This window comes from Excalfactoria chinensis, chromosome 1 (genome assembly GCF_039878825.1).
Source record: "Excalfactoria chinensis isolate bCotChi1 chromosome 1, bCotChi1.hap2, whole genome shotgun sequence".
NCBI classification, from domain to species: Eukaryota; Metazoa; Chordata; class Aves; order Galliformes; family Phasianidae; genus Excalfactoria; species Excalfactoria chinensis.
The window spans coordinates 123,244,360-123,271,072 of NC_092825.1; the positions used below are offsets into that span (position 1 = coordinate 123,244,360).

The 26,713-nt window shown below is 39.2% G+C and overlaps 1 protein-coding gene across 2 annotated transcripts; it reads left to right on the plus strand.

The window, feature by feature from the left end:
- The first annotated feature begins 3,713 nt into the window (after positions 1–3,713).
- TUBGCP5 (tubulin gamma complex component 5) lies at positions 3,714–26,392 on the plus strand. Of its 2 annotated transcripts, XM_072345126.1 has the most exons (24): positions 3,714–4,033; positions 5,970–6,023; positions 6,144–6,252; positions 8,107–8,203; positions 8,757–8,867; positions 9,418–9,497; positions 10,510–10,645; positions 12,435–12,552; positions 13,201–13,290; positions 13,838–13,931; positions 14,197–14,428; positions 14,639–14,841; positions 15,391–15,506; positions 15,679–15,947; positions 16,367–16,565; positions 17,928–18,116; positions 18,900–19,082; positions 19,353–19,437; positions 19,540–19,660; positions 20,600–20,778; positions 22,033–22,158; positions 22,716–22,804; positions 23,692–23,792; positions 25,140–26,392. In XM_072345126.1, exons 1-24 carry the CDS (start codon positions 3,744–3,746, stop codon positions 25,184–25,186), a joined length of 3,318 nt encoding a protein of 1,105 aa, XP_072201227.1. In that variant the 5' UTR covers positions 3,714–3,743; the 3' UTR covers positions 25,187–26,392. The 2 variants fall into 2 exon arrangements, with proteins under 2 accessions (XP_072201227.1, XP_072201237.1); XM_072345136.1 differs by lacking the exon at positions 8,757–8,867 and having other exon boundaries at positions 25,140–26,391.
- Positions 26,393–26,713: the final 321 nt, after the last annotated feature.

A 26,713-nucleotide genomic window follows, 5' to 3' on the forward strand; every position in this document is an offset into this window, starting at 1 on the left:
GCAATCATAAATCACAGACTTAAAGCCAGTTCCAGCAGTTTAAATTATCTGTCCTACATTTTACTCAGTTGTGAAACTCCACCAGAGGAAGAATTCAGAGTAAAATGTTACGGTGTGCTTAAAAAACTATTGTAGTAGAAAGTTATCAGATGACCTCCTTCCTGTTAAGGATAAAGATCAGGTACACCATCTTCCTGTTGCGCTTCTGAGGTACTTTTTGTGCAGCTTCTGATGCAAATCATTAGCTAAATTCCAAGAGCTTAGAGCCTCCCCTGGCATTCAGTCATCCAGATTGATTTCTGCAAGACCACGAAGGCAGGCCTTATTCTATAATGACAGTTCAGCACTCAGATTAGCCTCGTTCAACCTATGCTTATTATTAAAGGAAAATATAGCCACAACTTATTTATAATAAATATCTATTTTCTCTAGCTTCCTCCAACTAATTATGAAATCATTATTTCTATAGATACACTGACAGTGGGAAAAAAAAAGCACTTTGAAGTATTAATTACTTCTCTAAACACAGTATTATCCCTCAATCCTTTGGAATTTGTTGCATACTTTTCTGGTAGCAGCCAGCAGGCTGAGGGAAGCAATTGTCCACCTCTGCTCTGCCCTTGTGAGACACCACTGGGAGTACTGCAGGAGAGTGGGGCCCCCAGCACAAGAAGGACGTGGAGGGCCAAAAAGATGATCAGAAGGCCTCTCCTGTGAAGACATGCCGAGAGAGTTAGGGTTGCTCAGTCTGGAGAAGGCTGCAAGGTGACCATATAGCAGCCTTTCAGCATCTAAAGGTGGCCTGCAGGAAAGCTGGAGGAGGAGGGGCAGTGATTTTGAACTAAACCAGTGCAGGTTTAGATTACACTTTAGGAAGAAACTCTTTACTCAGAGGGTGGTGAGGTACTGGCACAGGCTGACCAGAGAAGCTGTGACTACCCCATCCTGGGCATTGTTTAAGGGCAGGCTGGATGGGGCTTTGGGCAACCAGGGTGGCGGATCTGCCCACAATAGGGGATTGGAACTAGATGAACTGAGGACCTCACATAGCTGATCTGATGAATGATCCTTTGGAGATAGGATTTCACCTGTTACGGTTCATATCACACAGTACTTTTGCTTTTAAATCCTACTTGACAGATTAGCTTGTCAGTTGTTCAGAAGCAGGGAAGAGCTCACAACAATCTCACTAAAATAAATACTTCAACAAAACTTGCCTTGTAATTCCTCCTCCAGCATATAACTGGACACAGATGTTTATATGACTTTATACGGATAAACATGCCTCAAAGATACGACCCAGTTCTATGACCAAGGAAAGTGTTCAGAGAAACACATCTAGTTCACGATAGCAGTGTGATCTGGACAGATAGTCTTAAGCTTCCTAGATTTAAATCTTACTAGAAAAAAGTTGAAACCTCTTTAAGAGAGAGCTTTTGTGCCCTCTCTTTGCCCGGTGCTCTCTCCCCAAGTTGAAAACAGACACCAAGCCTTGCTACTGTAAAGTGTCAAAACAAAAAGAGAAAACGAGACTTATGATGAGAAAAAAAAGTAAAAAAAAAAAAAAGTAGCATTAAAACCTTTTATGACTGAAGGAGCACAGATGTTATACATTTGTCCCAGCCCTTGTATCCTGTTTTGAAAGCCAGCTACAGATTTCTTATTCACCAGCTACTGAGGGTGTTTTACTGCTTGGAGGCTTTAGGGTGTGCGGTTCTTCCCTCTTCTCTTGACATCCCCAATGGATGGGATTGGCAACTCGGTCTGGGTTAAAACTTGCAAAACAAGATTATTTTTTAAATGGGACCAATCCCCTGATGCAGCTCACTGTGAAGCTCCAAAAACAGTGCAATTGAGGGTGTGGTGTGAGGGGAAAGGACTTGTACAGGGCAGCTGGGAAGCAGGAAATCTTTCAGACAGTGTTGTTATTAAGGCTTGTGTTTTGTGGGACTTGGCTTGTCATGAGGCATCTAACAAGATTTGGAACCCTCCCTGTGAAAATCCCTTTTATTCTGATGGTGTATCAAAATGGGTGGTTGCCAAGCGTAGCGTACCACAAAGGGCACAGAAGACACATGCATGCCACTGCAAAGCCTGAAACTTCCCCTCTCAATAACTAAAGCAGTGGCACAGATATGCTTAAGTACATAGAAGTAAGCGATAAGCTAAAAACCACAGTGGTGTTGTATAAAGAACATCTGAAGCTGTAGTGTCTAATAACTTTCTTTCAATGCCATTCATAGCATTCCAACCATTAACTGCTATGATGTATACCACTGAAGTGTCTATTGGCTGCACAGACCCAGGACAAACAATGATGGCTCAGCATACTGCTTGGCTAACACCGTTCAGCTAAAAAGTGAAAATGCTGCTTCTAATCCAAAGCAAGAAATGTAATATCAGAGGAGAAAGAGGAGCACCAACAAAGCTTTATAGATTTACCTCGGAGTATTTTATTAAGGCTTTACAGGAAAGGCCCTGGCATCCCTCTGAGCTCAGGCTCGTGCCGAATTTCCTGCCTGTTGGTGCACTGAGAGCATCACTTCCTTGCAAGCTTGCAAGATTTAGCCTATCTACATAAAAACGCACTAGTGCTCCTTAACATAACTTCTAAGAATCTCAATATTATTTTCCTGTTGTCAGGAACACGAAATTACACTGCATTTTCACAAGAAATAACAAACAAACAAACAAAAAGCACCCCAGAAAGAAAAGTCCTTTTAAAAAAATACACGAAATGTATCAACAAAACGTAAAAGCTGTACTTCTCTGTTGATATGGTTCATGTATTTTAAAGAGGGATGATTCTTTCCATGCCCCCTTTTTTGCTGCTCACTGTGATCCACTGGCTGGTCCATTGGTTGTGCCAGTAGCAATGTTGGAATGGTAAAGAAGGTCATTCCTCTTCACTGCAAAGAGAGAGGGAGGAAAGGTTACACCCAGCATTTGTTGGCGAAATGAAACACAACAAAGCCTAACGGTAAAGGATATGGGGTATGACAACCGCAGCAAAGGAAGGACTTGCAGTAAAGGATCAGTAATCATTTCCCTCTGGTTCGGATAATTGCTTTCCAGGAGGAAGCTCATGCTCAGGATGCTGTTGCTGCGCTACAAAGCTACAGTGAAGGACAGAAGTGCTTTAGGCTGCTCAGTGCCGTAACTGTGAACATTTAACACAGAACAGGGACAAAACTGAAGCTGGTTTATCGCTCCGCTCCTCCCACGTAGCCATGTTACTATTACAGAACATACACGGTGAATTTCTCCAGCTATGCCAAGCGGTGCTTGGTCCGGGAGGTGCAGATGCAGCTGCTTGAGGTCAGCTCACTGACAGCTGGACCTGCTGGTGATGGGGGAGGTTATGAAAAGGCTTCAACCCAACGTACTGCTGGTGACAGCAGGCTGGATGATGTAACACCGTGCACAGCACCCCAGGGAAAACCCCTGAGAGGTGGGAGCACCCTACCCTGACCTCAGACCTTCCTCACCACCGAGACTGCCACAACATTAGATGGGTCGGAGCAGATGATCTCCAGAGGTTCCCTCCAAACCTTCTTCTCCTGCGCACACATGACACCCACACGACCACGGAGCTGTGCTTTAGGCTGCAAACACCCACAAACGACCCACGTACACTCAACTTTTCCGCCCCATCACCACACAGCACGTCCACTCTTCCCCTGCCTTCCCGTCCCGCGCATGCGCACACTCCCTTCCCGCCACACTCCCACGTCCCCTGGCTGATGGGGGTGGGTTTGCGCTCTCGTGAGGAGTCGCCGCGAAATCTCGCGAGAGGTGCGGCCGGAGCCTCTGTGGCGCCTCCCGGAGGTCCTTCCTCCCGCGCCGCGGTGATGGCGGCTCCGCTGCTGGCTTCGCCCGGCCGTCGGAGCCGCTTCGAGCAAGAGCAGGACCGGGCCGTCCGCGCCCTCATCCGCAGCGTCACCGGCCTCCCCGAGGAGGAGGAGGAGCAGGAGGAGGAGCCGGGAGGCGGCCGGTTTCAAACGGCGCTGAATTTCGCTTGGTCCAACTTCAGGTCAGCGCCCGCGGTCTGAGGAGCGCCCCTGCGCGGCCCCGAGGCTCGTGTGTGGGCCGGCTGCGGAGGAGGGCTGAGCTGCTGCTGCGCTGTTCGCGTAGGAAGGTGCCCTTCGGAGGCCTCGCCGGGCAGCGTGTTGTTGGTTGCAGGGAAACGAAGCGTAATGGCTGTGCGTGGTGAGCAGGGCAACGAGCTGCCGGCCTGGAGCGCTGCGGATACCGAACTGACATCTGAGCTTGTCATAAACATGGTGTATTTTAACCCGCGTCCTGTAATTCCGCATTGGCTGCGTGCCTTTCATTTTATTACAGTGCCATCCAAAACGCTCCTTCTGAACTTCCCTGCGCTGCTTTTTCAGTTATCACAACTACCATTTCACTGGCTGCTGCCACTCCTGACATGACCCATTTCCAGCTTCCCTCACCACCACTTGGCTGCTGCTGCTGCAGGGCCGTATGCTCTTGCTGAACTTAATGCATGGAGCACTGAATCCACACGTTAATACTATTTAGATCCAGTTTTTAGGTAAGCAGTTGCATTACTGCACTGCGTCGAGTGAGGCAGGGAATCCGAGCTCCTCTTAGGCTCAAATAAGGCTATTTTATATAGAACAGTAAACAGCTGTTGGACGGCAGTGTGGAGGTTTGACAAGTTCAGCTTGGATAGATATTAAGTGCACTTGTGTGCACTGGGAATGCAGTAATATGGTGTTGTAACTGCAATGTAAACATTGCTTGTAACAGTGGTCATGCTGAGTCTAAATGTTGCTCATGGCCCCAGGATTTCTCAAAACCTCTGATCATTCTCATTTATAACTTCCTTTCACATTATCAATTTATTCTTGCGTTGGGTGGGATTCTGCTTTCCAGCCTTTTATTTTTTGCCCCCTAAGTCTTCCAAGTCTTGTGCTTGCCACTGTTTACTGTCTTGTTTGGTTGTTCCATCTGCCATTTATTCCAAAGCCTTAGATGTAGCTGAAATCAGGCTAGTAGATCCGTGGTTAACGAAAAAGGTTCTTTTTCATTTCTTATATACAGGCGTGTCTTTTTCCTCCAATGATGTTATTGAAAAGCCTTGTTACTAGGCTTGCAGTTTTGTTTTGCTTGTTACCGTGACACTGAGGTGATGTTAGATTGTTTTTTTTCTGATTTTGGTTGGTTAAACTTGGCTTTTGCCTCTGATTCAGAGGCAGTGGTTTTCATTTCTCTCTGCAATCACATGAGTTTAGGCTGGCTTTCAAGCCTGTGTTCTTGGTATCTTGGATCTTGCTCATGTGCTCAGTGCTGTTACATTCCATTTCCTGTTTTTTTTTCTCCCTCTATACCTAACTGAAGAACCCTTATTCCTGTTCTGACGCATTCTGTAGAGTCTGTGGTACCTTTCACAAGTTTGGTTTTTTTTTTAACCCTATGCATGCTACTTTTGGTGGTTTATCTTTTTGTTTGTTTGGATGAGGTCCTCTTTTCTTTTAGGCACTGTCCTTTACCACTTAAGAAGGAGTTTCATTTGGGTTAACCATTTCCACGGGGGTGTTTGTTTCGCCTGTGCTTGTGGTGCAGCTCCCAGATAATTTGTGTGTTTGACACAGATGACTTTGACAGTCATTCCTTTTTATCTCCTTGCTCTGCTTGACTGATGACATACTTTAATTACTTACTTTGCTGTTACTGCAGTAATTTTCCATTCATCTGAAATTGCTGGTTAAATTTAAGCTGCGTTCCATTTTTCTGTCTTTAAGGCTGATTGCCGTTAATCCTTCTTGAGATAAGAGGCACGGAGATTAAATTCTGTTGATGTTTAATGATGTTGCTGAATTAAGCAGGCTTTGTTAAACAGAAAATAAGATTAAAAAATTGCCATAATGTAAATTGTCTTTATTCTCTTTCCTATGTAAGTTGCCTTTTCAAGCATACTCTAATTCAGATTTCTTATACAGATTTCACCGTTTTCTTGATGTGAACAGTCATAAAGTAGAGAGGACTATAGAAGGGTGAGTTATGAGTTTATGGATTAATAATGGTTTAGTTAACTTTTTTTGAAGCATTACTTGTACTTTATTATTATTATTATTATTATTATTATTATTATTATTATTATTATTTATTATTAGAATACATGAAAAACTGATAGTTCATTCTGACCTGGGAAAAGCAGCAAGCTGGAAAAGATTAACAGAAAAATTTCTGAATTCACCACTTCCAAGCATAGAAGAAACGAAAGTATGTATGGTTCAGTTTCCTTCTCCTTTTTGCACTCTTCTTGACGCAGTGAGCTTCTACTGTAATATCATGTTGGAAATTTCAGGTGGCTTAGCAGTAGAGTCTGTGGTTGCTGTTCACAGCATGGATTTTCAGAGCTGCATTCTGTAGTTTCCCTATTTTCTTTAGAGGAAGTATTTTGTCCTTTTGGTGTTCCAAACCTTGACTTAAAGAACGTATTTTCACTGCTGTGCAAACATTGTAGCCAAACCCTTGTCGAGACGTTTTAAAACAGGGGCCAACTGAGCAGAAATTCTTGCTCTTTGCCCGAATTTGTACCTTAAATAATGAATGTGAACTTTTTGACTTTATTATTCCCAAATGGAGCACTCCTGGATTGTAGCTTCCTTACTGAGACTGCATTTGTGGCTTTGGAGTGGGTTGTTCATTTTGCCTTTGATACAGTTTATATCAAAGCGCTTTAAGATGTGGCCTGAGTGGAAATGGCAAAAAATTGCCTCACTCGGGTGTTTTCCACTATGGTAGTTTATTATAAATTTCACTTTTGAAAACCAGAAGTTCCTGCTGTTAGGAAGTTTTAGCTTGCAATTTGAGAGGTGTTGCTCCACATAGTGTCATTCTTTAATACGAGGCTCTGTTCAGGGCTGGAGTTGATTCTCCTTCTCACTGAACTGCTGTCACATACCTCTCTTTGGACTATTTTAGCTTTCCTCTACTATGTGTAAAGAACTCTGGAACTCTCAAAAGCTTGCACGTCTCAAGCTACTGTACCATACTCCATAGATTTTTTGTTTATTACAAACCTTTAACTTGCATTTGTTTTGACAGATGAATAGAAACAAAAATCCAAGCAAGTACTTTATACTTGAATGTTGCAAATATCCTAAGACTTTTTTTTCTTTTTTATACTGGAGCTCTTATATGTCTCATGCTTGGAAGTTAAACTGCTTTTAGTTGTCAGCGGTGTCACATAACTGGGAAGACTGAGTATTTAGCAGTGTTGTGCCTGCTAAGTGGAATACCAGCTCTCATTTGTGGTTCTGTTGATGACTTACTAAAGCTCTTTGACTAACTCTCATACGGGATGTAGATAGCAGAATATCCACATGGCTAGATGGGAAGTCTTCTGCTGAACAACTCTGGAAAGTCAGAATCAAACCAATGGAAAATCTTGCTTCAGAAAGAAAAAGCTCACTGATGGTAACAGTGGTTGTCCTCTAAGCAAGCGTTAGGAATTAGGACCATGACATCAATCTCTGCTAAATACCACTGTTGCTATTATTAATATTCTAGCTTGCTTGAAGGCCTGTTTCAAAATTGCTTTAGCACAATATCAGAGTTAAAAATGCGTCATTACACTTTGTGTAGGTTTTCAGATGAGGGAAGGTGATGTGAAGATGATATCTAAATGTAGCAGTTTTAGTGAAATGTATCTAGCTAACTTCACTTTAGCCTATATTTGAAATAACAAACCATACGGGTGTGGGAAATCAGATATCTGCAGGCCTGTTTCTTTTGTCCGTGTTGAAATAGCCACGTACACTTTCCCTTGCATCAGGTGACTTCTTACTTTCACAGTAGTTCTGGGTTCCTCTTATCTCTTTTCCATATCTCCTGATTAGCTGCTCAGTGAGAGGCAGCTGAGAGTGTTTTCTAAGTATTTACATATTGATCAGCTAGCTAGTGGGCAAAGGCAGATACCATTGGATATTGTGTTGCAGATCTTCTTTTCAGGACTGAGGTGAGGGAATTAATGTGGATCATTCTTAAAGATAATAGGCTGAGTTTGTTTTTAACCAAAATCTTTTCAATATCTTTTTAATTGGCTTTTTTTTTTTCTAATGTGTTTTATAGACAGATACACACTATTCCATACTGTCTCTTCTGTTATGTTTGTCTGATTCTCCATCTAACACCACCTACGTGGAAAAACCAAGAGAAAAAGAAACAGGTAAGTTTACAAGATATTTGTGTTGCTAACAAAAGATGCACTCAGTTAATACAAACTGATAAGGAGGCTGTTTTTCCTCTCCATTTTTATGATCTCCATCACATCAAGGTGCATTATTGATAGTCTTTTTTATGATGTATACATTTCAAATAGTCTGCAAATAGCCTTTCCTGCCTCCCGTTTATGTTGCTTTTCATAATTGGGTTTTCCAGCCAGCAAAGTACCTTGGGAGCTCTTACATGCTCAAAGACAGACAGCTGGTTTCTATCCTCAGTCTCTGTCTTGCACCTTAATAGGATATGTATTGAAACAGTTTTGGTAATATAAATTCCTCTGTTCCCAATGTAGTCAAGGAAGGATAAATACCTTTGAAGGTTCCCAGAGGGAGACCCCAGATGCTTGCTTTCTGAAGTAGGACTGTCTCACTCAGTGCCTAAAATGAGGCTTGTGCTTAAGTTTGAGTGGATACCCTCCCCCATTTGTTTACAGTATTGTATCATAGACTGAAAGAAAAATATTTCAGACTAACCGAAAGAAAATCTTGCATCTTAAGATTCCTTTTTGAATGATCTCTGCACATTCCCTCGGCGGTGTTTTGAATGCACTTTCAGCCCATTCCAGGAATGTGAATATGAAGAGGTTATCTCAAACAGCTCTAATTACAGTTGAGTAAGCTTCATGTTTAAGATATAATATATTCTAAGTGTGATTTGTTGCTTTTAAAATATGACACATCACATCATGGATATGTGGTGTCTTTAGGAGAGTAAGACAGTTTTTGCTTTATTGTTGCTTATAGTCCACTATACTTGTGTGTATGTAAGTTACACAGTTAGAATGTCTCCACTGAGCTAATGGAGTAGTCACAGTCAGTGATATGTCGCATTCTTGCATGTTTTTCAAGGACTGAAGCATAGGGTAGTGTAATATAATAGAGATAAATATGCTGACAGTGCTCTGTGCTGCATATTTTGAGTGTGTAAACAGCTAAATTGAGAACTCATAAATAAAGAATATACAGAGTTGATATCACAATTTGTGTGTCATGTTGAAGGTGTATGACTTTATTAAATGAGCAGTGATGTAACCTTAAGTGGACGGCAACGTGTTTGTTTTAGATTTAGAGTATAAAGGTAATTTAAGCTTTGGAATTTGTTTACAAAGGCAGTCAGAGTGAAGTGATACTTACTGTTTTATTTTATTTGTACTTCTAGAAAAGGAAGAAAAATTTGACTGGGGAAAATATTTGTTGGAAGGAGAAGAAATTTACTTTGGCCCAGGCGGAGATTCACCAGTAAGTAATTTCTTGAAGTCAAAGGAAGGCATATAAACTGTTCTGAAGTATGCTGTCTGCTTAAATTGCCCTGGCTTGTGTGCTCTGTTTACCTTGGTTCTTAAAGGATTCCCTACCATGCTGCTTCTTATTAACACCATGAAATGCATTCAGACTTAAGCAGAGTGGTAGTAATAGAAATGCTTTTGATCTTCATTCTGTTCTGTCTTAGCCTTGCAACTGAGCTGGCCTTGTCTGTCTGGTACTTGTCAGAACTTCCTTTAGCTTTGCAGTGCCACTCCTAAGTTCTGATTCCCCTGAAAGAGTTCAGGGAAAAGAAATAGCTTTTCTTTGGCAGCCAGTGTACACTTCTGTCCTCTTTCCTACTTAATATAGGTGACTGCTAGCCTTAACCAAATATCATCTGTAGTATAAAGGAGTATGTGGAATTTTTAGTATCAAAGTAGGATGTATATAGCAAGAGGAGGTGAGGACTACAGCGGGTTTTCAAGCAAGTTGAAACTAATGGAATGTGTGTAGATTTCCCAGATCATCCTAACGTGGACTTCCAAAAGTTAGAATCTTGCCAGTATTGTGGTAAGTTTCGATAGTAAGTAAGAAGCAGAGGAAGTTCGGGTTGCGCTATGTTTTGAGTCTCAGGAGGAGAATTTCTGGCAGTAACTTTGAAAAGCACAGTATCATTATCAGAGCCTTCTTATGTGATTGTGGGCATGTGGAATATAGCTCAAAAATTCAGTGGCATGTGTTTTATTCCACACTTAAAACCAATTGTGCTCAGTTTCTGTGCAGATAAATACAAATGCTTCTTCCACCCAAAACCTGCAGCTTTAATGTTAATATCATTTAAACCAGTCTCTGTGAGACAGTTGTGTTAGTCTTAATGTCCTGAAATTAGCTTTGTAGTGAAAGAAAGAAAATTGTTATGTTCAGCTTCAGCAAGTCCATAGGAGCTGAGTATAGATATGTCCATTATATTGTACTGGAACATGTGGGGTTTTGTTTCCCTTGTTAGGATTGGTCTGGAGAAAGTGAGGAAGAAGAAGATACTCAGCCTTTGAGCAGGGAGGACTCTGGTATTCAGGTAGACAGAACACCTTTAGAAGACCAAGATCCAAACAAGAAAACTGTACCTAATGTTTCCTGGAAAGGTTAGTTTAAGTATTAATTCTTCTAAACAAATCATACATACTCAGATTTTATGAACAAATATGCTTTATTATTCATTAATGAAATACTGCATTTCAGACCTCTAATTGTAATTCCACGATTCACTTCACTTGTTTAATCTGTCAATATGGAAAGCTTGATTTAATTTCTGTTGATGCTAATGGAGAAGGCTTCTGTTAATTTGTGTGGAAAAAGGCATAAATATTCCAATATAGAAATGAAAGCTTTACACAGTAGTTGTAGCACGCGGCTTTATGCCCATAAAGTAAATCTTTATTATTAACTACCAGGATACTAAAACAGTGTTTAATTGACAACAGAATTGATTGACTCAGTTCTGTGTATAAAACACTTCTGAAAAATTAGTTTCATGTCATTAGAACACTGGTGGCTTATTCTTGAATAGTTTCACAGATCATTAACTATAGCAGTAGATTCTCATGTAGAGCATTGTTCGATATATGGTATCCTATATAAGAAATCTGTAATGTTCATAGTTTGTATAAGTGGTAGTTATCTACTGGGATTAGTAAAGGTTTTCTTGGTAATCCCATTTCAGATAAAAACATTTCTGTGTAAAGTACTGAATGCATAGTAAAGAGGAACAGCGTGACAAAGACGGTGACATTTGGCAGTTTATTTTTGAAGTCTGCCTTGTTTTGTATTGTCAACAGTTTATGGGCTGGCTTGGCCCAGCTCTGTGACTAGCAGGGCAGAGGGACCCATGGATCCGTGCCCTGGAAAAGGGAAACGGGTTGAGAGATGGGTCCTAAAACAGAGCAGCAACATCAATCTGAGGAGAAACAAGCTATTTTTCTAAATAAGATATTGGAATGCAAGATAACACCCTATAGTACAATATAATTAGAATTTGAGCTAATAAATCAAATACAATGAGAGTGTCCAAAAGCTGAAGGCCTTATTTAATGCTGAGATGAGCAACAGAGACAAGCCAGACAATCCATCAGGTGAACTACAAAGGCCTTTTGTCTTTTCCCCTGTAAGGTGGAATGTTACAAAGATGGTAACAGATATTCAAAAGGTTATTTATAAGGAAAACTCACCAACATGGATGTCTTCACTGGGAAATGCTGAGGCAATTTCCACCAGAGAGCAGTCTCCAAGAGATGCTGCCTTAGTGGCAGTCAGCCCTTAAATGAGGTCTAGAGGAGGTGGAGTCAAGCTCCACCCCTTTTGGGAGCACAGCTAAATTACTCTCACCTGTGCTCCCACAGCTGACCTGACACTTGCCTCAGCTGATTAATCAGAGGTTCAGGCTGTGATTTCCCATACATCCCCCCAGTGGAAATGGTAACAGAACAGCATACAGTCCTCTGGGGTACGTAGTTCTTCTCTTCCAGACAGGTACCCAGACCTGGAGCATTTACTCTTTAACTCCCAGCGCACTGCATGATGTTATGATGTGGAATACTGATAACCAAACATCATAAAACCATGACATATATATATCATATGACAACTGCCAGAAATAGAAATGCATTTTCTGAGGAATAGTTGAAAACTAGGCACGTCTCCGAGTCTGTTTTTTAAGACTTTTACAACTTTAGGAGGTGAGACATTTCTGTGTGTGTTAATTAGTGTATGATGCACAAGTCACACGAGCAAAGTAGTTGAAAACTTTGATTTATATGAAAAGGTCTTTGCTTCTGCAGCTGAGCGGATAGGCTTATAAATAACATTTCTGTGTGTTTTTATAAGCATTTCCTGAGCAAATATAAAGACCTCACCCACAGTCATATGTTTTTACAGTTGGTGAGCCTGATGCCCGCAGCTGGTTGGAGCAGCATGTCGTTCCTCAGTACTGGACAGGAAGAGCTCCTCGTTTTTCACATAGTTTGCACTTGCATTCCAACCTAGCTGCAGTCTGGTGAGAAAACAGTGTCACATCTTCCTTGCTGGCATGTAAAGCTAAATAATGACTTAATTAAGCACCTTTACTGTTAAAGTATAAATCTAGTATAGTTATTGCTTGTGTAACTGTTGCCTCTGATAAAGAGTCAAACACCACAAATACGAATAATCATTGTGTCTTAAAATATAAAAAATACTGTGGAAGGCTTACAAAGAATTGTGAGTTACTACAGGGAAATGTTCGTAGTTGCCTGTGGAAGTTTCAATTTCAGAAGCAAACTTTTGAGATGAAGTATGAATTGGCTGCTATGAGTTAAGGAAACTGAAACGTTACTTTTTAGCTTAGTTTTTGGAACGGAAAGATTAACTCCATAACTTCTCAAACGATTGAATGTAAAATAATTAGAAACAAAAAACAAATTTCAAATTCATTACTTATTTCCTACCTAATTGTTTCTCTTGCTGTGTACAACTAGATGATAGTATTTTTCATAGTATTTTACTTAGCAGTGTGGAAACAAACTCTGACTTAAAATTTCTATGTAAACATTGTATCTGTCCATATACAATTAGTGCAGAACTGAGCCTGAAGAGTACTGCTTGATCCTTCCTTTCAGATGACTGATCATTGATTTCAGCCCTTAAACTGTTTTCATTTCACTAGGGACCACCACCTGTACACCAGTGATCCTTTATACCTGCCAGAAGAGAGAACACTAGTCACAGAAACTCAGGTTATAAGGGAAACACTTTGGTAAGAGCAGTATCATAAAGCTTGCATTTTAAGTTCTATGTTTTTGTATCCTCATTCAAGGAAATAAGAAATTTATCTTTGAAAATCTATCTGAAGAAAGATTTATTACAGAGCTTCTAGCTTCCAGTGTTGCTGACAGTAAAGATGCTGCTCCTGTATATTTAACCATTGAGATTTATAAAGAAAATAGTTTACTGCTGCTTGTATGTATTGATTCCTCAAGCCTAACTGTTAAGAAGAACCAGCTTTTTCTGATGTTGCCCCAGGGTCTTTTAATGCAGTGTCCAACTTTGCAAAGTAGGTTTTGACTCATCCTGTGGCTGGAAAATGTCTCATTTGGAGAGGAACTTTCGGATGTGTTAGCCTAGTGTCAGTGTTTTGTTCTTGTCTAGCAACAACTTAACAGTATGAATAGCATTATAGGTGATCTTTGATCCCCTTTCATATGAAAACAAGAAACGTAGGTAAGGCAGAGCTGATTCTTTTATTAATGTTTTTATGAGCCCATCAAGGTGGAGAAAAAACGATCTTTTTGTTTCTTTTCAAGGCTACTTTCGGGAGTGAAAAAGCTCTTTATATTTCAGCTGAATGATGGAAAAGTGGTTGTGCGGAACGATATTATTGTAACTCACTTAACCCATGTAAGTTGTTTCTGAATCTCAGCTGAACGTATCTGTCAGTAGGAAGATGTCACTTTTGGGAATAGGAAGTTACATTGCTTGTGGGAAAGTAACATTTCCGTAATTGTTCTTGATTTAGTCAGAGCAGGATGGGCTGTTCCTGAATGTGAGAATGTGATGAAGCAATAAAGATGGCAGAATTTCATCGTGTGTAAATTCAGATAAATGTCTTGTGATGATTTAATTGTTAGGCTTTCATAAAATAAAAAATACATCTTTATTCTAGAATTGCCTAAGGTCTGTGTTGGAACAGATTGCCGCGTATGGTCAAGTCGTGTTTAGACTGCAGAAGTTTATTGATGAAGTGATGGGACACAGCCCGGAAAATGTTTCTACTCCAAAGAAAACCACCGAAGCCCCATTCAGAACATACCAAGCTTTTATGTGGGCCTTATACAAATACTTCATTAGCTTCAAAGAAGAGCTTACTGAAATTGAAAAATGCATCATCAACAAAGGTACAGTGCAAGGGAAATTTTATGGGATATTTTACAAGAGGGGAGCACAGAAGGAAGTTTTTGTGAAGGAAGCACGCAGAATATTATGTGAATGCATTTTGAAACTTGGAAAGGTGTCATGCTGTGTTTTCCAACCTCGTGAATAGCAATACCAACATTTGATTATCCGTTGCATGTTGCCTTTATGCATCTTTTTTTTTTTCCCCTCAGACAAAACAGTCACACTTTCAATAGTAATAGATAAGCTGTCTCCCCGCCTGGCACAGCTGAAGGTACTTCACAAGGTTTTTAGCACAGGAGTAGCAGAAGTGCCACCTGACACTAGAAATGTTGTACGAGCATCTCATCTGCTTAATACTCTTTACAAAGCTATTCTTGAATACGACAGTGTTGGAGAAGCATCTGAGCAAACGGTAGGCAAAATCATTCTTAATGAAATCACACTCTAGAATATTTGGTAACATAGATTTCATTCTACTGCCTGAGTACGCTGTCCTTCAGCAACTGAGGACAAATCTGGTAGCCGTAATGAATTACTGTTTTCTGACGAGTTCATTCAGACTGCATACAAGGTTCACGAGGAGATGAGCATTAGTGAAAATGTCGTAGATGTCACTTTGTCCTTTTTTTCACATTTTCTGCACTATAAAACCACGGTGTGTTACAGCTATCGGTTATCATTTAAAGGATGTCAGAGTGACAGTAATGAAAGTTGCTGTTTGGGTCTAATTGCAATGCCAAAAGTAATAAGGGGAATCTTGCACAATGCACGTCTCCGTTAATACCACTAGTCCTGTAATTTTTAATTGAATATTTTATCTTTAAAAATTCCTGAAGTATAGCTAAGTATAAACTTACTATCATACAATTAACGAGTTAGACTCTGCCATGTTGCTTTTAATACTTACAAAGCTGAATTTTTACTTAATTATTACTTAATTTTTTTCTTTCTTTAAATTCAGGTGTCCCTTCTGTTCTCTCTCTGGGTTGAGACTGTGAGGCCATACTTACAGACAGTAGATGAGTGGATTGTCCACGGCAATTTGTTTGATCCTGCAAAGGAATTCATCATTCAGAGGTAGGGGTACCGATGCTAAACACTCATAGTTTGAAAGTACTTCTTGACTGTTGTGAAAGAAAGGCAAAGTATAGAGCAAAGATGAAAATAAACCTTCTACTAAGGAAGCTTCATCTTTTAGTAAGGGAAATAATCAACACCTTTTTTTTTTCCCTCCCCCCCTTCTCGGCAGAAACAAAAACGTTCCAGTTAATCACAGAGATTTTTGGTATGCTACCTACACGTTATATAGTGTGTCAGAAAAGACAGAGAATGAAGAGAAGATGAGTGATAATGCCAGCGCCAGTTCTGGCAGCGATCAGGCCCCTTCAAGCAGGCAACACACCATGGTCTCTTTTCTGAAACCTGTGCTAAAGCAAATCATCATGGCTGGAAAATCCATGCAGCTGCTAAAGAATCTTCAGTGCAAAGACGGCTCTCCACAGCAGGCTGCATCCAGGGGTGAGCTGTCAGCTGGTGGAGTACTGCGCCATAGGGTACCTAACAGCATGGGAATATTTTATATAATGGTGTTTGTGACTACAGAACAGTTTAACTGTCCTCTTTATATGTCACTATCATGGTTTGTAACTCCAGTTCTGATCTAAAACTTATTCTTCCAATGCAATCATGTGACAGGAACAAAGCGAACAATGATCAGTGATCAAGTACTCACTCAGGTACTTGGCTCAGGTCTTGTTGCTTCATATTTTCATAAACTTTTTTTTACATGCTTTCAAAACATTTCATTTGTTATTAGACAAATACAGATAGTATTTGATGCTCTTGTAGTTCATCTTGTTGTACAAGATGCTCTTGTAGTTCAGGTGATACTTTCTCTTATGATGAAATCTTACCATGAAACATTTTGCCCAAATTAGATGCTGAAAGAAAGAGTTTGTATACGCTGTTCCTGGAGTCTGTGCAGTCTCGCCTGAGGCATGGGGAAGAGTCTGTTCCAGATATTATTACAGAGCAGCAGGCCACCAAGGAGAGCCTGATAAAGATGCAGTCTATAGCAGAAAGGCACTTGGAACTGGATGATGTCCATGACCCTCTGCTGGCTATTAATTTTGCCAGGTAAGTAAATACCCACTAGATGAATGATCTTCCTGCTGTGTTGTTGAGAGCAGTGTTCTGCTTAGTGACATTTGGCAAAGAAGATTTTTATTGCTGCTGCAGAAAACAAGCAAATAGAATAAAGAGGAGCACCCATAATCAGTGGCAGAATCTCAATAAATACTGCCCTCCTGCTTAGTTAGAGGAAAAACAAATCAGCGAGGAATTGGCTGCTTATGTCGGTTAGTATAGAAAATAGGTGCAGCCTTTCTCATGACCTTTTTACACACAAATAAATGTTTAAGTAGTGGATGCTGTTGTAAAATCTAAATTTTAAATGTGCTTGCTTGGAATTTGTGTGCAATACGCACCCTAAGAATGTTTTTCTTTTGTTGTTTCAAATAAGGAATAGCTATTGAAGTTTTTCCTAAATACTAGTTGGCAATTCGTGTGTTTTCAGTTCAGACTTAGGAGAAGGTTGTTCTAAAGAAATAATAATTATAATTATTAATAGAGGAAACTATTACTTCTCTCGTTTGTTGGTACTATTTAAGTTAGACAGTCAAGTTAGTTCAGTGTCTGACTCATCCAGTCTATCAAGGCAATATCTGCACTGAACCAGTCTTCTTACACTGGATTCAACTACTGAGCGGCTTTTCAAACATTATTATAAGCTGAATTTTTCTTCAGATACAATAAGAAGTAAACTTAACAAATGCAGGCTGCCTGCAAATAATACAGGTATCTTATACTCAAGGCAAACTCTTCTTTTCCCCACATTTTTGCTATTTATTTATCTATTTATTTTTAATTTTTTTCCCTACTGGGAAGTTCATCTGGCTACTATATGTACATAATGGTAGCATAGAATCATAGAATCACCAAGGCTGGAAAAGACCTAAAAGATCATCCAGTCCAACCGTTCACCTATTACTAATAGCTCCCACTAAACCATGTCCCTCAACACAACATCCAGTCTTTCCTTGAACACATAGCATAATTTTCAATGTACCAATGAGGAAGGGTTTATTAAGCTGGACAGTGTTCAAACTTGATGTTGTTTGTCAGGATTCTTCCTTTAGAAGTTCAGTGATTCCGGTATGCCATCCTTTTTCATATTATTATGCCTGGTCACTATATTGTGAAACTAATATACTAATGGTCGTAACTGCAATGTTATATAATTCTATGTTAGCTAGTAATAGTATAACTTTTAATGTAACAGTTAAATAGCTGCAAACACCTTTTATTCTGTGATCCTATTTTTTGAGCAGAGGTTCCAATTTTGATTAAAATTTTCTTAGATATGACATTTTTCTTCTATATGCTGTGCAAATTTTATGTATTCTTCCCTAAGTAATTGTATTTTATGTAACTTTTAAGATTATATTTGGAGCAGAGCGACTTTCATGAGAAGTTTACTGGTGGGGATGTTTGTGTGGATAGATCCTCAGAATCGGTCACCTGCCAGACATTTGAACTGACGCTGAGGTCTTGCCTTTATCCTCACATAGACAAGCAATACTTGGAGTGCTGTGGTAATCTAATGCAAACTTTGAAGAAGGATTATAGGTAAGAAAGTAATGTGTTTAGCATTTCTAATTACCAGTGTTTTGCCATATGAGTAAAAGCAGGAATTTTCTTTTAAAATTTTAATTTTTCTTTCTACAACAACTGAAACGTCAAGAAAATACTTAACAAAAAAGGGGAAATCTAAGATGGACACGAGTGAAACTTTGGAACATCTACTTTAAACCAGCAGCACTGTTGAACACCCACTGAAAACAGGGAAATTGTTTTGGATGGTATTTTTAATAGTGCTGTCATTTGAAACTGGAAGATGAATTTTAGGAGGCCAGAATGTGTCTATATAGTCTGTAATTTGGTTATGGTGGTAGAAAATTTCTACTACGTGAAACAACATTAGGCAATATTTTTATACTACATAAAATAGCCTATTCCTTTTAGGTGGTCAGAAGTGGTTGTACTTTTAAGCTACTTTAAGTACTTAATGTATTTTTGCAGTTGTGTTTTGAAAAAGATGAGGAGGCACTGCGAAGGAAGAATCACTATCATCACTTTCTGGAGATCTATTGTGAAGTCCTTTCTTACACAGAACTCTGCTAAGTTCTGTTTAGAAAGAAGGGACAGAATTGCCAAACTGTAAGCTGTTTTTGAGAGTTGCCTGGCCTGTAGGAAGGCTAAATGTCGTGATCATGTCTGTTGAAGACAGCTTGCCGTTCAAGTTGATGGGAAAAAATGAGTTGATTATTTTGTTTTATTTGAACATGCTTGGAAGCTTTTCTTTTCTTGATGAAGACTTAGGTAATGTTCTTTAATTCTTTCCTTCTTTAGGCTCGTAGAATATTTGCAAGCTATGAGAAACTTTTTCTTACTTGAAGCTGGAGATACTATGTATGATTTCTATACATCAATTTTTGACAAAATTAGAGAAAAGGAAACTTGGCAGAATGTTGCCTTCTTAAATGTTCGGCTTCAAGAAGCAGTAGGGCAGCGCTATCCAGAAGACAGCTCAAGGTAAATGCAAAATCCTGCAAAACAGACTTTAGTTACAATCTCTTTCACTTCTGCCTGTATTAGTACATTTCACTTACATAGTTCAATACTAATTACTGCATATTCGTTGCAAGAATCTGTTTCAATGAAGCTTTGAGTTGTTGTCACAACACAGCTCTATCAGATTGAATTAGACAGATGTTTAAGAAAGTGAAAAAAAATCTGGAACACGGGTAGCCACTAATTTAGAATTAAACCACCACCAATAAAATTACTTCTTTCCTTGTAAAGGTTGTCTATATCATTTGAAAGTGTTGATACAGCAAAGAAGAAACTGCCTGTCCACACCTTAGATGGCTTGACATTGAGTTATAAGGTAGGGTATAGTAAGTTTAATATTGCTGCGGGTTTTTATTCTAGAATAAAGTGTTGTATTAACGTGACTTACCTTTTCTGTCTCATCCTCTGCTGTTCTTAGGTTCCTTGGCCTGTGGACATAGTTATAAGCCTGGAGTGCCAAAAAATTTACAATCAAGTTTTTCTGCTCTTATTGCAAATAAAGTGGGCCAAGTATAGTCTGGATGTTCTAAGATTTGACGGTAAGAAACTGTTTCAATAAGAGATCTAAAAACTTTTTGTGTGGTTTAAGGATATAAATGATCTGCTGCTTTCTGAAGTGAGTAGTTTGATTAAATCTGTAAAATATCAATCTCTTTTGGCTTCACAAACCAGATATATTAAGTAGAGTATGTTTTTCACATCTCCTCAGCCTCACAGACAGTGCTATGCATGCATTCTTGTTGCCTCTTTGGTTCAGGTCTGGTTGGTTTATATAGAAGCTTGTATTTCTTTCTTCCTATCTTGCAGTTTATAGGAAGATTGTCCACCACTTCCCTTATTCATAGCCCAAGTTTTTGAGTAATATCTTGCAAGCAAGTTTAGAAAACAAGATGAAAAAAGTACTGTAGTTGAGACTGAAACAGTAAACTAAGTAAGAGTATATAATTTAAGCTACAGTTTAATAATTTGAAGTTTTAGAAAGGGGTCCGCTGGTGAGCTCTTAATCTTCACAGTTTATGTTTCTCCTTTCCTATATGAAGTCTATATGTGTTTTGTGTCCTGGAAAATCGAATTAGAAAGTTGGTGGTTCATCTATGTTTTATACATCAGCTAAATAATTCCATTCCTAAAAGTATGTGGTTGTTTTATTGTTAAAACTTTACAGATAAGGCTTTGTGTTTTAAGTATTTCCCCCTTTGTGGAGATAGTATACACATTCATTTTGTAATTTTTTTTATCCATTTACATAATTAGCTCTTAAGTAGCATTTCCTGTTCTAGTATTTATCAAATTACATTGTACATATGTTTTCACAGTACAATATACTGCTGTTATATTTTAATAAAACACCTGAATTGCAAGAAAAATCATATATCAGCGTATTGTGCATAGTGATGAGAAATAAATCAGTTTTAAGTACCATTTTAGCTACAGTTTGTTTTCATAAACGTTTTAATACTTCTGTGTTCTGTTTTTAGAACTAGTCTGTGCTGCAGAAAACCCACAGGTTAAGGAGGAAAATTTATTAGAACATGGAACGTTGCCTGGAATTGGACCACAAACAGAAAGTATAAAACAACAAATACATCGCATGTTCCTCTTAAGAGTGAAACTTATGCATTTTGTTAACAGCCTGCACAACTACATCATGACTAGGGTTTGTCTTATATTATAATTTCATTTATGCTAAGAACTTGTAACTGTAGATGCAGTATTATTTTTAAACTGTCCAGACTAAAGAGATATAAGTTAATTGAGGCCCTGGAGTGTGTTCAAAGAAGGGCAACAAAGCTGGTGAGGGGTCTGGAGCACAGGCCTTATGAGGAGCGGCTGAGGGAGCTGGGATTATTCAGTCTGGAGAAAAGAAGGGTCGGGGAAGATGTTATTACTCTCTATAACTACCTGAAGTGAGGTTGTAGTGAGCTGGGGGTCGGCCTCTTTTCTTGCATAACTGGTGATAGGACTAGAGGGACTGGCTTCAAGCTGCACCAGGGGAGGTTCGGGCTGGATGTTAGGAAATACTGCTTCTCTGAAAGAGTGTTCAGGCAGTGGAATGGGCTGCCCAGGGAGGTGGTGGAGTCACTGACCCTAGAGGTGTTCAAGGAACGTCTGGATGTTGTGTTGAAGGACGTGGTTTAGTGAGAACTATTGGTGATGGGTGGATAGTTGGACTGGATGATCTTTTAGGTCTTTTCCAACCTTGGTGATTCTGTGAATAAAGCAAAATCTTTTTCTAATGCCTGTTCTGCAAGGTGATTTTAATCTAAAATTTAAGATTAAAAAGTTTCAGCTTTCACTTGGACAGTTAAAATCAGTAACTCTAAGAGTGCTTCACAAGTTCTACTTGCAGACTGATCTTCAGATATTATTATTTCTTATCCCTTTTTTCTTCTCGGCTGTTTGTACAAGTGCTATGTGTGCAATGCACAATCATGTCAAAATAGGCTTCTGTAAACTGTTAATCTCTGAAGAGCTGTTACAATCATAAAAGTGTTGCTGCAGATGTTTCACGTAATTAGATTCTTCTAAAAAATCTCTACTATGCAGATCCAAAAGTATTACTTCTCAAAAATAAAGGTAACATCTAGAAAGTTCCTATCTACTCACTTGCCATTTTATTGGCCTTTATTGAAATAATGTAGTCCAAATTGATTCCTCCAGAGCTAATGTATCTGCTTGTGTGCAGTGATAATGTTCCTTGTACAAAGTATACAACATGTCACTGAGTTATGAAAAGAGTTCAGAGTTTTTACTTTTTAGTAGGTAGCAGGCTGAGCCTCCCAGTTGAGATTGAAAAGGGAAGAGTGAACGTATCAGGCAGTTTTTGGCTCTCAAAAAGAAAGCCTTGGAAATGAGTCACAAGGATTTGTGTGCAACATAGGGTTTAATTAGCTGTGATTTTCTCTTTAAGATTCTTCACAGTACTGGCTTGGAATTTCAGCACCAGGTAGAAGAAGCTAAAGATTTGGATCAATTAATAAAGATTCATTATAGATATCTATCTACCATCCATGATCGCTGCTTACTAAGAGAAAAGGTGGGTAAAAATGGAATATTTGATGTATTGAGTTCGGTAGGACATGATAATAGTTTAGTACTAACTATGCTGTGACTATTTTGCCGTTCATACATACACTGTAATAAATAGGTCCTTTTGAGGAAACAGTAACTTGTTCAGGATTAACGGTGATGTTGTTTCCCTTGCAAGTCTCAGTTTCATTTCTATGAAGGAGAGAAAATTAAGTTATTTACATTGGAGTTTATGTACATTGGTCTTTCAGAGGTGCTGGGATTTGAACAAACAGGAAATGTAGTGAGGATTGTACGTGCTAGTGTGGTAGGAAATGGAGATGTATGTTGTTGCAGTCATCAGTCTCATATGCTGTCTGTGCTAATCCTCAGTGAAATAATCATGAAATGAATCAGGGCAAATAGAAGATACATCTTAACTGAGCAGACTTGTGTTATACCTTGGAGACCATTTTTGCAGATGAGATTAAATGGTGTAGGATACTTTTGCATCCTTAACAATGAAAATGATGATGCAATTCATTAACAATTATTTTCTTATTGTTATTCCTTTTGTTACTTTAGGTGAGCTTTGTCAAGGAGGCGATAATGAAAGTTTTAAATTTAGTGCTGATGTTTGCAGACCGTTGGCAAGCGGGTTTGGGAGCTTGGAAGTAAGTGTACATACCTAAAATGATACACAGTCATGATTTCACAGCTCACAATGTGCTTTTGGGATGTTTAACAGTAGGTGCCAGAATCACTGTTTCTTAACAGAAGTGAAATTTATCTTAGATAGAACATAACATATGCTTGTGTGAATGTATGTTCAGCATTTTCTAATGACAAGTATGGTTCATAGGTATCTTTAAAGTATTTGAAAAGATTGCAGGGTGTAGCAACAAAAAGTTGGTATTCATCCAAATCTAAATCTAATACCTAAATAACCTTATTTTTGTAACTTAGACTGTCCACATTATAAAACCTTTGTGAAAATTTCAAGGGCAAAAATGTGGAAATGTTGAAGTCTATGATAGTTGACTTTGGGCTGAAGGTTTTCGTGTAAAGTCTGGGTGATCTCCAGAGGTCCTTTCCTGCCCCTGCAATTGTGTGTTGTTCCGTGATTCTGTAATAAGAAGGCAGTATGGGTGATTGAGGCCCTGTTTAACTTGCTATCTGTCCCCGTTTTACTTGGCAGTGTAAGTTTATCCCAGAGAGCTCCAAAGCAATTGGGACAAGGAATGACTGTCTTGAAATTCCTGTGAAGACCTCAGAATAGTAGTTCTCATCAGCTGAAACCACAAAGTTCCCCTTAGTAACTGCAGGCACTTACAAAGAGATGACTATCCTTAGTAATGCCACTCTGATACAGTGTTCAGGCACTCCAGTCTAAATTGGCCACAGCTAGGGTGGCATACTCAGATATAAGTGGAATCTTTTAAATTCAAGATGGAATGCAGTGCAGGGAACATGTTGGTCATTCACTGAGAAGTTTTGGTTACATTTTGAAGGTAACAGTTGCTCAACTGAGTGGTAAGGGTACCTCCCTTATACTTTGTAGGATGGAATCCATAGAGAAAATGGAATCTGACTTTAAAAACTGCCACATGTTTCTTGTAACTGTCCTCAACAAAGCTGTCTGCCGAGGCTCATTTCCGCACTGTAAGTACACGATGCTTTTCATTTACCTGCACTCGTCACACAAAACGTGTTTAAGTTTTAATCTGTTTGTCAGTACAGATTAAAGAATCTCATTTGTGAAAGTAATAAATGAAGTATTCAGAGAAACATAAAACCTTACTTTCAAATAAGTTGAATTCATTCATTTTAGAATACGTGTACCATATTTTCTTTTTCATGACAACTGTCTCCAGTTTACCTGTTTGCTTGAAGAAAGGATCAATAGAATCACAGAATGGCTTGGGCTGTAAGGGACCCAAGGGTCAAGTTCCAAATCCCTGCCATAGACAGGGCCACCAACCTCCAGATGTGGTGCTAGAGCAGGCTGCCCAGGGCCCCATCCAACCTGGTCTTCAACACCTCCAGGGATGTGGAATCCACAGCTCCTCTGGGCAGCCTGTGCCAGCACCTCATCAGTCTCTCTGTAAAGAAATTCCTCCTAACATCCAATCTAAACCTTCCCTCCTTGAGCTTAAAGCCATTCCCCCTTGGCTTATCACTCTCTGCTCTTGTAAAATGTTGATTCTGCTCCTGTTTATAATCCCTTTTTAAACACTGGAAGTGTGCAGTTGAGGTCTCCTTGCAGCCTTATTTTCTCCAGGCTGAACAAGCCCAGCTCCCTCAGCCTGTATCCCTTGACAGATAAAGCCAAAGCAGTCTTCTATATAGGTAATTAAAAGGAAGACCTGAAGAGTATATACAAATATTTTTGATGTTGCTAGGTGACAGCTGGGAAATAGCTTAAACAAATAACATTTTAATATTTTGGCACCTTAGCTGCAGCTGCCCTTGTGCTCTTGACTTCCTGCTGGAGGTTACTCAGTACCAGAAACAGAAGAAGAGGATATGATACTAGCTTAAATGGGTTGTCAATGCCAGTTAGAGCTAGGGCGTGACTTCTGAATGGAATTAACTGGGATTTAGATGCACATTCACCTGTTTCTCCTCTGGGATCAGCTCTTTCTGATAGGGAAGGGAGATGGGCTTCTAATAGAGGTTTGCTGCTTTTCAGTCAGCAAGAGGTTGTCTGCAAGAACTGTCTGTGAGAATGGCTAACTGCACGTAATGCCCCCAACTTTTATTCAGTTTTCTGTTTGCTGCCAGTAGTATTTCAAACAAAGGAGCTTATTTCTTGCCAGTTAACCATCAATAAGAAATATCAGAAATTCATAGCATTTAAAATGTCTTTACCATCTTAGATCCCGAAGCGTTAACATTTAAAAAATAAACTGGTGTTTTCCATTTAAACTATGACATTGAATGTTACAGTGAATGTTTGCAGACTGGTGTATGTGCAAATACTCACTTCTTAAATGGTTTGATTCACAGTGGAATCTTTAGCTCTGTCACTGATGGCAGGCATGGAACAGAGCTAGCGCCCGAATCTGCTGAGCTGCAGAACAACTGAAAGCTGCGTTTATGTTGAATGTCCTTTGTTAACTGTAAGCATTTTACACTCCATTTTGAAACATACATCGTTAAATTATACCGACGGTTTGGAGTTGTGTAAAGTATTTTCAAATGTAAATAATGTACAGGTATTTAAGTGTGTTGGTTGTGGCTGCATTGTTCTCTGTCTGAATATGCTTTACTGTGGAAAAAACGTGCATTGTAAAATGCATCCTGCGTGAACAATCTTGTTTGAAATATATGAAGCGTATTTCGTGCTGTATAAAAGGTTCTTTTAAAAAAAACTATTATTCTGAATAATTGCTGATTTATTGTTTCCATTAATGGCTGGGTCACAGGGCACTGTGCCGTGCTGTGACTCAGTTCTTGTAATTATTCAAAAGGTTGGTTGAGTTCATTTTGGCCTTTTTTCCTTTGGAGGGAAAAAAAGAAAAGAAGCTAAGAGCCATTTATCTTGTTTGCTTAATGGCTCTTAAGCACTCTTTGGGAACAGTTATGACTGTCACAGTAACCTGATATTAAAAAAACCAACAACATTAACTTAATTGAAGTGGGTTATTGCAGGCCATAAAATACTGATATTTTTGATGTTAAATGATGAAAGGGTACTAATTTTGGTGGTAAGCTTGTCAGTTTAAGCATGGTGAAGATTGCAGTGTGAAATACGTTGCTTTTACCTGTTGGATTGCTGAGATGTTTCAGAGGTCGTCAAATACTACTTAATCGTTCTCCTTCAAAGCCTTTTGTACACAAATCATTCATCTAATAGTTCATCTCTGGTAAAGATCATGATGCAGAAAGGGTGCGTTTTTAGAGAAGTGGATGTAGGGCTTGTTCTACAACCCTGCTACATCCCCATGATCATTTTTTTTTTTGTCATTCTGACATGAATACACATTTTAAAAGAGTAAATCGCAGCCATTTGCCTTTTTATTTGAATAAATAAAAGATTAAATAATTGGAATTTGACCAGTTGTGTGCGGGAGTTTCTGCTTGAAACTAAATGGTAACTTACTAAAGTTAGAGAGGTGTTTCTACTGTATAAGTATATTAATAACAGCTGTGAAACTGTAGCTCACGTCATAAAGCTGTTTTTGGAGCTGTGAATTTGCTGCATTACTTTATACATATAAATATTGCCAGTCTTATATAAACAAGAGATCTCAAAAGGTTCCTGCGAAGTTATGGCTTTTTTTTTTTGTTTAACTGAGTGGAAGAATCATAGAATCATAGAATTACCCAGGCTGGAAAAGACCTTGAAGATCATCAAGTCCAACCGCAGCCTAACCAGTACCCTAACTCTAACAACCCTCTGCTAAATCATATCCCTGAGCACCACATCCAAACGGCTCTTGAACGCATCCAGGGATGGTGATTCAACCACCTCCCTGGGGAGCCTATTCCAGTACCTAACTACCCTTTCTGTAAAGAAGTCCTTTGGTTTTGGTATGTACGCCTTGTGATGCTGCCAAGACCTTCCATTGGCCTTCTGG

Excerpts from the sequence above, each read along its gene's own strand:
- TUBGCP5 (XM_072345126.1), top strand. The coding sequence starts at position 3,744 with ATGGGGGTGGGTTTGCGCTCTCGTGAGGAGTCGCCGCGAAATCTCGCG. Across the intron at positions 6,253-8,106 it reads CAAGCATAGAAGAAACGAAA|ACAGATACACACTATTCCAT; the intron begins GTATGTATGGTT and ends TGTGTTTTATAG. Across the intron at positions 9,498-10,509 it reads GCCCAGGCGGAGATTCACCA|GATTGGTCTGGAGAAAGTGA; the intron begins GTAAGTAATTTC and ends TTCCCTTGTTAG.